Source organism: Egretta garzetta, unplaced genomic scaffold, assembly GCF_000687185.1.
Source record: "Egretta garzetta isolate BGI_Z169 unplaced genomic scaffold, ASM68718v1 scaffold133, whole genome shotgun sequence".
Classification (NCBI taxonomy): domain Eukaryota; kingdom Metazoa; phylum Chordata; class Aves; order Pelecaniformes; family Ardeidae; genus Egretta; species Egretta garzetta.
This window is the reverse complement of record NW_009259111.1, coordinates 4,674,371-4,685,935: the sequence shown is the minus strand read 5'-3', so window position 1 is coordinate 4,685,935 and position 11,565 is coordinate 4,674,371. Positions and strand designations below refer to the sequence as shown.

At 42.1% G+C, this 11,565-nt stretch overlaps 1 protein-coding gene across 1 annotated transcript in view; it reads left to right on the top strand.

The window, feature by feature from the left end:
* IGSF22 (immunoglobulin superfamily member 22) overlaps window positions 1–11,565 on the top strand; it is a 22,230-nt gene that overhangs the window by 5,903 nt on the left and 4,762 nt on the right. The window contains 16 exon segments of the mRNA XM_035891038.1: window positions 1–82; window positions 441–729; window positions 1,563–1,597; window positions 2,564–2,691; window positions 3,170–3,255; window positions 3,313–3,485; window positions 4,705–4,872; window positions 4,874–4,986; window positions 5,086–5,107; window positions 5,280–5,349; window positions 5,351–5,532; window positions 6,503–6,632; window positions 7,765–7,831; window positions 9,758–9,903; window positions 9,905–9,951; window positions 9,953–10,044. The exon segment at window positions 1–82 is cut by the window's left edge and continues 120 nt beyond it. Of these exon segments, the coding sequence (XP_035746931.1) occupies window positions 1–82; window positions 441–729; window positions 1,563–1,597; window positions 2,564–2,691; window positions 3,170–3,255; window positions 3,313–3,485; window positions 4,705–4,872; window positions 4,874–4,986; window positions 5,086–5,107; window positions 5,280–5,349; window positions 5,351–5,532; window positions 6,503–6,632; window positions 7,765–7,831; window positions 9,758–9,903; window positions 9,905–9,951; window positions 9,953–10,044 (1,830 nt within the window).

The window sequence follows — 11,565 nt, the reverse complement described above, 5'->3', positions numbered from 1 at the left end:
AAGAGTTGAAATAGGATGATAAATATGAGATCATCACATTTGATGATGGATTATGCCACACTATGAAAATTAAGGCTGTTCAGTGACTTCAGTCACTTCAGTCCAGTGACTTCAAAGAACTCAAGTGTTGAGATGGGAGATCTAGTGCAGAGCACTCCACTCTTCATTGATTGTAAGTAATACAAGGTAAGCATCTTTGGGCAGTGCGTGGATCAAACACAAGATAACAGGGTCTGAGCTGCAAAATCCATAAAGCTAAAACGCAAAGCCCCAGAGCTTGGGCTGAAAAAAAGGGGATCTGCAGTCTCTCAAAGCTAGTCTGTGGATGGGCAAGCAGAGGAGCATCAAGACCTCATTTTCAGTCCCAAGCCTGGAATCTGTCCTGCACAGGAGCCCACGTTACATCCTGCAAAGGTAAAGCTACCTGGTTGTATTTATAGGGTGCTTGCTGATATGTGCCATTTTTTCTTGCCAACCCCTGCCCCTTTCCCAGGGATTCCAGTTCAGTTCATCAGCAATCTCAGGAACACCCAGGTGAAAAAGAAGGGAAAAGCCTGCCTGGAGTGTGTGCTGGCTTCTGAAGATGTCACCCTAAAGGGGATGTTGAATGGATGAGTGATTGAGAGGTCTCCTCAATACATCATGAAGCGTGAAGGGAAGAGAGGAGAGCTTATCATTAATGTTGCTAAGCTGAGTGACTCAGGAGATTGCACAGCAATCATAGGCTACGTAAGACAGTGACGCTAATGAGCAGTACAGCAGTACCAGTGTAACTGTGGAAGGTAACTGTGGAAGGTAAGCATGAATGGCTCAAGAGAGGAAGAGGAGGGGGAATAGCAGTCTTTACACTGTTATTCAATGAACTCTGCAGAGGAACAGTGCTGCTTTAGTATAACAGCTAGGAAACTGCTGTGAGATAACTCTGCTCTGCAGTCTATTTATTGTTTAACCTGGAATAAGCCGTTAGTCTCTGCCCCCTCTTGGTAGCATGCAGATAATAATTAAGGACTTCCCTTTGCTGTACAAAGCGGTAGAAGAATAAGGCAGTAAATCTTCCATTTAAGTCCTTGCACGCGTGACCTAAACCAGCCTAGTAAAGTGTACCATGTTTTTTATTTTAGTCAGGGTTGTCCTAACAAATTCTTATCCTGATTCTTTAAAGCAACCCATGGAACATTTGACTGCAGTCTGCTGAGGACCAGCGGCACAACATGAGGCTGGTAAATATTTAATATCACATTTGTTTTGTGAATTAATTTTGCAGTAGCATTATTGATGCTGTAAACTTAACTCTATGGTATTTATAGAAAGACACAAGGCTGTTAAGAGTGGGAAAAGAAGTTGGAAAGCTCAGCTTCGTGCTCTTAGCATAAGCTGGAGAAGAACTTCAAAGCTAGGGAGTGGGTTATAGTGGCTATTAGTATTTGAAATGACTTCTGTTAGATGCAGACCAGCTTTGAAATATGCCCATGTGCCTTCCGTGAAAAGTGCAGCATTTTAAGACCATTTTAAAATTAATTCCATGGAAGGAGGATAAAATTATATTGGTGTATCCTTCACAGGTTCAGGAACAACTGAATATTCAATTGGTAGGATGGTATGAAGGAAACTTCAGAGCCAAAAGAAGCTCAGCTGTGAGGTCAAGCAGATTTTCTCACATGGAAGATTGATCTGCCTTAGTGCCCATCCCTGACAGACGTGACAGACGTCTCTGTGAGGCTGGTCTATTCCTAATAGTCCTGCCTTTTCTGTTTCAGATGATGCCCCACAAATCCTGTCCTGGTGTATGGAGTGATCTCCACCCAAGTCCATTAATTGCATTTTGGCCATGTATTTCTCATTTTGTTTCCCCAAAACAGGCCAGAAGGGAGTGGTGTCCCAATGGCATCCCCAGCCCTGGGCTTTCCATGTGTGGTGAGGAATCTGTGTCCAGGGTTGAGTGTGGCTGGCAGCGGGCAAGAAAGCCCTGGCTCCTGGAGGATGGGAACTAGGCCTGGTATGTGAGTGCCCTCTATGGGGCATGGCCAGGATGGCCTGAAGGGACAGTGTGGGTCAGGGGCCTTCTCTGACCACTCCTCTGGGACAGAGACCACCTTTGTGGCACAGGTAGCCTGGAAAGCCATGGCTGAGCTGCCTCTGACACCTGTGCACACTGGGATTGCAGGTTGGTGCCTTAGTTACAGATTTGTCTTTCCCCATGCGGAGTTCAGGTCTAGATACAAATATTAAGTAGGTAGTAGAGGAAGCATTCTGCTGGTTTGATAGCTCCTCTGGACCAGCTAAGGGTCTGGAGCAGGGCCAAGCAGGTTCTGCTGCAGCTTTTGGATTCCTATAGCCACGTTCCCTCCAGTGAAGACCCATAAAGAAGGGCAAAAGCTACTTAGGAACAGCCTGTCTCCATCCCCCTTTCTTCCCATGAGGTCCAATTCACTAAACCGTTTTCATCCTGAGGGCCTGCCCATTTTGTTATGAGGTCTCCCTGCTGTTAAATACCTTCTTGGTGTTTGAAGTGCTCAGTCAACAATCATTCTGCACAGTTTTGCTGTTCACATGCTTCCACAAGGATTTATTCCAGAGACATTTGCAACCATGAAGAGTATGTGTGTGACGTTCATGCTCTAATTGGGGATCCTGCCAAGCTCTATGTTGTCCTGAGTGATGCAAAGGTGGAAGGAATATGGCTCAATGATGGCAGATAGGTAAAACACCCATGGTATTGTCAATAGAATGAAAGGCTGCAAAACCCTAGTGGGAAGTTTTCTCCAAATAGCTGCTGTGGGACTTGGCTGTGTTTTGATAAAGGGCTTTTGATTAAGGTCAAACAGATGAGACAAGAACAGATCTAGTATTTCGCAGCCTACTACAACTTCAGTCTTACTAAGTTTTGGCTTTGACTCTTGGCTTTTTCAAAATTTTGCTTCCCAGTCTCCTGTAAAGATGTTTTCACATTTGCTAACCCATTTTCTCAGCCTGTAGACTCGCATTCTTTCCCACAAGGTTGGCTTCTCACCACCCACCCCTCTCCCAGTCTCAGATTTTCAGAGTAATCAGTAAATGTATCCTTTGCATGCTAATGCACACCCTTCATTACGTGCCGTGTGGCTCATCTATGCAGATGCACAGATCACTGTCCACATAACACTGAATTTGTTTTGTCCATATGTCACAGAGCATTTTAGCAGAGTAAGAGCTAGAAATCCTGACCGCTTTCTCATCTTAGAGCAGGAAACTCCGGTCAGAGGATTCAGGGACAAGGTTTGAGATGGTGTTTGTTGCAATGTGTGTTGTTTCCTGCCTCAATCTTCATGTCAGATTATGCATATGAAAAGGATCTGGACAACAAAGCAGGGAGCCATCCACAAACTCATCACTGACAGAATGGGAGAGGAGTGTGAAGGGTGGTACATGTTCAGAGCCAGGGGACAGAGTGGAGCAACAGTTGCCATTGGAGACAACCACCCCATCTCCTTACTGCTCTTTACCAGGTGAACACAAACACTTGCAGAATCAGTGCTTCACTGGGTCTCCTTATCTGGGCCTGTACCATGTTACAGGCTTATCTATGTGCATGAGCAAAACCTCTTCTTTCTGCTGCTTTGTTCCTCAAGGGGAGAAAATTGAACAGTTATACTGGTTGATTTTAAGTGACTAAGCATAGGTTTCTGTGTTTATAAATCAGTGATCAAGAATTTTGGCCTGAGCCTTCACTTCAAACATTGTTGTCATGAGCAACAAGAAAAACACCTTTTCTGAAATTATATATAGAAATATATAAATATGCTTATTACTCAGCTCTTGGCAGCCAGATGGCGCCAGATGGGCTTTCAGACTCGTCTGCAGCCTGGAAATGAGCCGCTTTCTGTCTGCTGAATCCAGGCAAGGTGGATAGATACCTGTCCGCTGAGTCAAGGCAAGGTGGACAGATAGCGCTGCACGGACAGCGGGACAAAGGCAGCAGTAAAGATGCTGTGGCTGCAGCACTGAATATTTATCATACCTGTGTTGCAGTAAAAACCCATCCAGAGCAAAGCTTTGGTGTAAGGAGTGTTGATTCTCCTGCATTCAAAAATATTTTTGAATGCCTTTTTATGGCTTTCAGCAGAAGATTGTAATTTCTAAACATACACGTTGTATGACAAAAATAAAAGGAAAAACACATGTTTAGGAACCTGGTTATTTTTCCAGGTGTGTGGAGGACATCCTTATCATTTTTCCCATACTACTCTGTAACAAATGAGGGAGCACTTTATTTACAAGCAGTACCTAACTTTGATTCTACTGTCTTTATCATGATCATAGATATCCCAGTGTGGCCTTAGGGAAGAACAGCACAGAGGGCTGCTTCTTGTGCCTTGCAAAACTTAGAAACTGCCTAGAATCAGATCTCCAGGCCCTAGGGAAATTAGGAGCTTTGGGGCTTGCTATTTCCTGGAGGTCCCTCTTTTTCTGCTGAGCTAAACAACTAAAGGAGGTCAGCTGGCTCCCCGTACAAGAAACAGAACTAAATTAACTGAATCAAAATGCACTGAACATTTTGAGTGTCCCTGAAGACTTTCACAAAACACAGGATTCTTATATTAAAAACATGACGGAACGTATGAAGGGCCCAGCTTTGGACCACCTTTTCTGGGGACTTGCAGACACAGGAAAGTTGTCGAGCTATATTTGCAGCTGCAGCTTTTAGATGTCTTCTGTTCGTTCCAGATTCTCCCTTATTGAAGAATCTGTTCTTGATCTTTTTGCTGCACGCAGTGTTACTGTGAAGACTAAGCATACAGCAAGCATCAAGGCGAAGCCAATGCCCAAAGTCATGTGGTTCAAAGACAGTATTGAGGTGACAGAGGAAGAGAAAGTGGTGACGGAGAAAGCCAGTGCCTGCGTTACTCAAAATCAAAACCTGGGTGAGAGAAGACAGTGGAGGCATTATGCTGAATCTGAAAAATGACTGTGGCTTGGCTTCTGACAATCCTTACCTCAACTTTCTCAGTAGGACCTAAATTAATCATTTTATAGCAGGACAACCACTGGTAGATATGTTGGGTTACAGACACTGTAATTCAGACTTTCTTTTTAAAAATCTGGCAGTGGGGCAAAATCTGAGAATCGAGTGATTCAAGACAACTTAGTTTTAGTACACCGATTTACACCATGACAGGATATTACTCTCTAAATAATAACCCTCCATGTCACTCTGGTCAGCTGTTCACACTGCAGACAAACTAAAACATCCACAGGGGAAAGCAGAGTTCCTGTAACACATGGGGGAAATGTAAAATGAGATGGAAAGCACTCAAAAGCAATGGAGGAAAGCAGGTGACTCACTTCGTCGTCAAGAGGAGGATGGCTGGAGAAAAAATCACGAATCAAAGTAGGGGTGGTGCAGAGCAACTACACCACATTTGCTACAGAGAAGGTGGAGGAAGGGGAAGCCTACTAATTCAGAGCATGTGCCATCAACTCTGAGGGCCTCATCAAGCCCCTGCAAATAGAAGAAATTTTTGCTGGAGAACCTATTAGCCAGCTGGTTTTAATGTCGTTTCACAGTCTCACTTCCCATCATTTTTTGTCCTCTTCCTCCTTGCCAGTCTCCAAAAGAACACTGTCCCTTGTGCTTCAGGGGACAAATTCCAAAGACAGAGCTTAGAAACTGCTTTCTGCTTAGGCTGATAGCCAGGATCAAGCAGATCCCCAGGTCCTTTCACTGCAAGTGTTTGTGGACTCGGAAACCCCTCTACATGGACTGGCCATGTGTTAAGACTGACTAACGCACTGTTCTAGTGTCAGTTACATAAGCTTTGTGGGATACGGCAGAAATGAAAAGTGGCTTTCTCTGGAAAATATTGTGGGGGAGGAGGGAAGATAATTTAAAAGGGAATGCTTAAAAACATTTTGTTTTGCAGCCAAAAAAGAAAATATGTCAGCCAAGAACTAACTTGGTTAGAAAGCACTGCTGAACTATCTTCTGGGAGTTATAGTTCAGGTACCTCTTGTTCCCATTTTTCCTTTATGGTCTGGGATCCCCAGTGAAAGGAGATTTGCAGTCACCTTTCCCCAAGACCAGAGTGTATCACAGAAGATACAGTGCAAACAGCAAGTCTGGCCTATTGAAACATTTCAGAAAGAAAATTACCAAATAGAAGTAATACAGATCAGTTCTCACTTAAAACTTTGCATTTTTGTTCAAACTTCCTATGGATTGGGGAAGGCATTTCTGAGCTGCTCTGTAATACATCACAGAAAGAGCTCATTTTGCGAATAAGTGCAAAACCTGAAATATTTCAACATTTGAAATGGCAAAGGGAAGTAGATTGCAAAGAAAGAGTCTTTAGAAAAAGGTTATGGCCATGAATAAATGTTAACATACAAGTGACCCTCCTTGATTTCTTGCTGTATGTACATACATATATGTTTATACACACACACACAACACATACACACAATTTGGAGTCAATGAATTCTGACTGTGCTGTGCTAATTTGATTTTTTTCCACCTCTAGGACAGGTGTCAGCCTCAAGTTGCAGATGTCAGAAAAGATGATGTCACCATCACCTGCAACTTCCCAGCCCAGGATGGAGGCTCCCCCGTGCAAGGTTACATCATAGAAAAAAGGAAGAAAGGCAGCAATCTTTGTGTCCAAAACACCAAGGAGACACTCTAAGGTCAGACCAATGTTATTATCTGTTTTATGTAGGCAGAAGGAAAGTTAGATAAGCTTTGAATGCAAAGCTGAGTATTGATTAATCAAGGAAAATGTCATCGTGGCATCTAGCAAGATACACATTTTGAAATAAGCTGTTCAAAGAGAGATGCTTAGCCCTCAGGTAGAAATGGCAGGATACCTATGAGCAACGATGAGAGCGCAGAACACTCAGCACCTCTGAAAGTCACACCTATGGATTTGGGTGCCTAATTTCAAGCATCTATATTTAACATTTCTCCCTACCTAAATTTGACTGTTTTTCCCTGACTTAGACCAGAACTGAATTAAACAAGTGACTGATTTTGTTGTATCCATCAGTTAGCAACCATATGATCCATGCTTAGCACAGCTTGTGTAACACATGGGAGTGTTCTTATCAGCAGCAGCATCTGACTAACGAGACTTTTGCTTTTCCTTCTCTGTTAATATTTTGGTTCTTTCTTGGATTCTTTCCTCTCTCTTATTCAAAATGTTGGATTTTTATATTAATTAAATTTCAATCAATCACACTATCCAAAAATATCCTCCTTAAAGCACCATTATTACTCATGGTAAATAACGAAAACACTTTTTAAGGCAAATTATTCAATTACTGAGGTTTGACCTTGCTTGAAAGCTAGGTTATGAAAGGCTTGGCCACTCTTGAATTCATTACATCATAGGCAATCCCACCGAAGTCAGTGGAGCAAGACATGAAGATATTTTTCCCCAGCATGTATGATTATACCAGGCTATAGATCATAATCTACTGAAAAATTATGCATTTTTCCTCTTACATGCATCAAAATTCCATCTCCTCCTTAGGGAGAAAGGTATGAAAATGGAGCAGACCACCAGAGAAGTGAAGGTTAGACCTAGTTAAGGGGTTCCCTGAACTCCTGAAATTTATATTGCTATCCAGCAGTCTGTGAGCTGAAATTTATTCCTAGTTTATCTCAATCCAAAAGCAATTAAAAAAAAAATCAGTGACCACTTGGGAACACTTTTATGGGTGGTTAGAGAGTTGGGCAATTGCAACATGTGTGTGTCTAGGTACCAGGTTCAAATTTTCTGAAGGATACAGAGTGAGTTCCATGTAATAGCTGTGAACCATGCAGGCCCTGGACTTCTCAGCATGCCCTCAACCTCTCGTTGCAAAGGATCCCATCTATATTTCTTTCACACTTTAATGGCTAGTTTTCTTGAACATGTATGGGATGATCAGATCTATGCATTTTTGACTGAAGTCTGAGGGAATGAAGCAAATTTCAGCCTGGCTCAATGTAGTGGGCTGCATTGTGTTTGCAGCTTAACTGAAGATTAAGGAAGGCTTTAATGCTGCTGGCTATAAATGTAATTATATTGTAAGTGCCTGAAAGTGTGATATTATTGCCTTACAATGTGTAACTATTAAGATAAGGACACAGTAAGAGATTCCCACCTGGGGGGAATTGAATATATGCAAACAGCAGAGATCAACATGATAAAGGTGCTCTAAGGTATAGATACCTTAAGTGCTTAATGTTCATGTATAGGTTGCCAAAGGCTCTAATGTATGACAAAGAAAATAATTTCTCATACCTGTTACTATGCTCCTTTCATCAGTCCCACATCAACCCTTTTAAAAGAAGAGAAAACTCTTGCAGAATTCATGGAAGTCCCTTACGTTCTTTCATTTTTAATACCGGATTTTTAGTAGTAGGGAATCTGCGCCTAATTCTGGACTGATCAAAATCACAAACTCCAAAGCATTACAGTAGCCTCGCAAATGCTGAAATGGGCAGATTTTATTTTGTGCCAGTTACAGAGAATTCTTACTCTATATGACCATGTAACTAAAGCATTTTAAAAACACAAGGCTGTCAGAGGCCATCAATAAATAGCTTAAACTATTGATGGAATCTTGTAGTAGATACAGGCATGGGCCTTAGTAAGTGCACATAATTTAGAAAAAAAAACTGGCCAAGTGTGGAAGCCGGAATAGCTAAAAAATGAGAAAATCTATGTAGTAGACAAGAGCCTTCAGGTTAAATAGTTACTCAGATGGGAAAGCATTCAGGTTCCTTTACATCAGAAGACAACACAAAAGCAATTTAAAGCCTGAAGCTATGATTCTTCTCCTATTTGAAGAGTTGCATTATTTCACATTAGGCCTAAGAGAATATGTACTGTCCGTATGCACCATATTCCTTATGACCCTGTGTGTTCAGATGAGTGTTCTGTATAACAGCCATTAGCATCAAGTTTGTCATGGCATGCTGCACTGGTTGACTTTTTTGGGTTGGGGAGGGCAGGGGGAGGTCATTGCACTTTAGCTGAGACTTTCAGAGCAGAACATGGATTCAAATACACAACTCCCTACTCATTTGATTAAAAACATACAGATATTTTTTTAATGTCCCATCTTTTGCTCTTCTTACATGTTATGGAGACATAACTAGACTGCTGCGAGGTAGACTAAAGAGCAAAAAGCAAGATCTGTATTTTCAAGAATGACTATTAATTAGGTGTACTGTAATCTTTGGCAAATAAACTTGAAGAACGTTAACAGGATCTTGTAAGCCAGTAAGCAAATTCTCTAATCCAAGCAGTCCAGACAGCACCTGTTCACTTTACACAGAACTATAGGAGGAATTTATTAAACAAGAAGAGATGCCAGCCACTCACAGCTATACAAGACAGCTTATAGGAAATGTACTGCAGAGCTCACTAGTCACCTAGGAAGAGATAGAAGCAAACCTTTAATGCTAGACACCTCTCCCAAACGTATGTGCAGAAGTAGTAGTAGTGGTCAAGTGCTCATGGAAAGTGCCCTTTCCAAGCTGAATTCAAGTGGTCCCATGTCAGCTGTTGTGAGGATTTTCCTTAAATGGCCAACCTTGGAACAGGGTCTACATGTATGTGCCATTTTAGGAACAGCATTGTTTTGTTGGACAGAAGTTACTCGGTGTTTACTAAGGCTCCTTTTACCCTAAAACCTTGCAGGTTCAGCATCTTGAAATAGGAAGAGCTCTGTATTCCCATATGCACGCACAGGCCTGCGAGTACAGTAGTGTGTCACAGCTCTTCTGTCACAGAGCCTCCAGGACTACTGAAGGTGGTGGACTGTTCCAACTCCAGCATTTCCTTAGCCTGGCAGGAGCCAGACCAGGGAGATGGGCTGTCAGGATACATACTAGAGATGTGAGCTGTGGACACCAAGAAATGGACAAAACGCACCAAGAATCCCTATCTCTAGTACCACTTACAGTGTGGAAGGCTTGCAGGAGAGACAAATACTACTTCTGAACCCAAGTTGTGAATGAAGCTGGTGTGGAAGAAACAGTGGAGTTACAGGAAGGAATTCTAGCAATGACACCTTCAGGTAAGACCTGCGGTATCTGTCCAGCTGGAACTCCTATCTATCAGCTGTTACTTTCCTGTGTTTTTAAAATATACCTCATTTTGTAGCAGGTTATCAAATTCATCTTGCACAAAGGAACGTTTAGCATCACAGCTCTGCTTCTTTTTGCTGAGTTTTAAGCAGTGCTGAGAGCAGATCAAGAACAAGACAAGCTGTGAAGTCCTTGAGCCAAATTAAAATCATTCTGCCATCCTTCTTGCTGAGCTGTCCCCTGAATGAGTATGTCATGTAAATTGGTAGTTGTTTCTTCCACCATCTGACCTCTTGCATCACATCTCACATGTGATTACAGAGGTCACTGTTATCTGATTCCTGTCATGGATACTGTAGTCTTGAGTATGGGTTAGGAAAGTAGGTACCACAGCAAATAAACCATCACGTTTGAAATGCCCATTTGTTGTAAATACGGTGGTACTGAGACAGGATTATCATTTTCTCAGGCACTCGGTTTGAATGGGATGAACAGTCAGGTGCCAGCATGCTGAAGTTCAAATGGTATTATCAGAGGTCATGCTTCAAAGACACTGATTTTGCCTTGAGAATGAAGGTATCATGACCTGCCATGATATCCCCAGATAGCTTATTGTTTGAGGTAGCAAAGTATTTAAATTGTTTAGGAGTTATGATTGCTTAAATATTAATTAGGAACTTCAGACTTTTTGTCTAAGATACTCCCAGGCAACAAAGCATGGTGCTGACTGCCCTCAGTAGCAGTAACGCCAGCAAGAAAAGATAACATGATTCATGGGTCATGCTATATAACACTGATTCCTGTAGAGTAGAAGGACATTCAGGCTTGACTGTGGATGTCTCAGAAGGCAATATCTAGGTGACCGATGCAAAAAAATGGTTGTTTTTCTTCTCAGTCTCCACTTTAGTACTACACAACTAGTTGATGCAGTATGATTTTGTACCACATCTCCAAATAGAGAAACACAAAAAGATCCCAGAGAGACTGCAGGCTCCAGACACACTTGTCCAGTGTGGAATGGCAACATGCAGTACTGCACTGAAGAGTTTGAGAAGTCCTATAAGAAACAGACATCATACAAAGTTGTTTGTGGCAGAAGGTAGACAGTAAAATCATCTCACGAGGCATTAAAGCTGCCTCTTCTTTGTCTTTATTCTCATTCACTTTTTACATGAACTATTTTCAAATGTTCCTGTTCCACCTGCCTCACCTGAAACTGTCCTGAATAAGTGCTCATCACTAAGCTGTTGATTGAGGCGTTAATGTTCCTCTTCTGGTGGAAGAGGTATTAAGAAAAGAGCTTGTAACACTGCAACCCTTACACTAACTGCCTTCTACTGAAATAGTTTGAAGGTTTCTTCTTCCAGACTCCAGACATGACTCAACAGACTGAAGAATGGCTTTACTTTTCTGTGCAATCTCTTACTCTTTTAATTTTTTATTTTTTCTCTCTCTGTCTTTTTTTCTTTCATCCCCCCCCACGTTTGATCTGACTGTGAGGATGAAGAGCC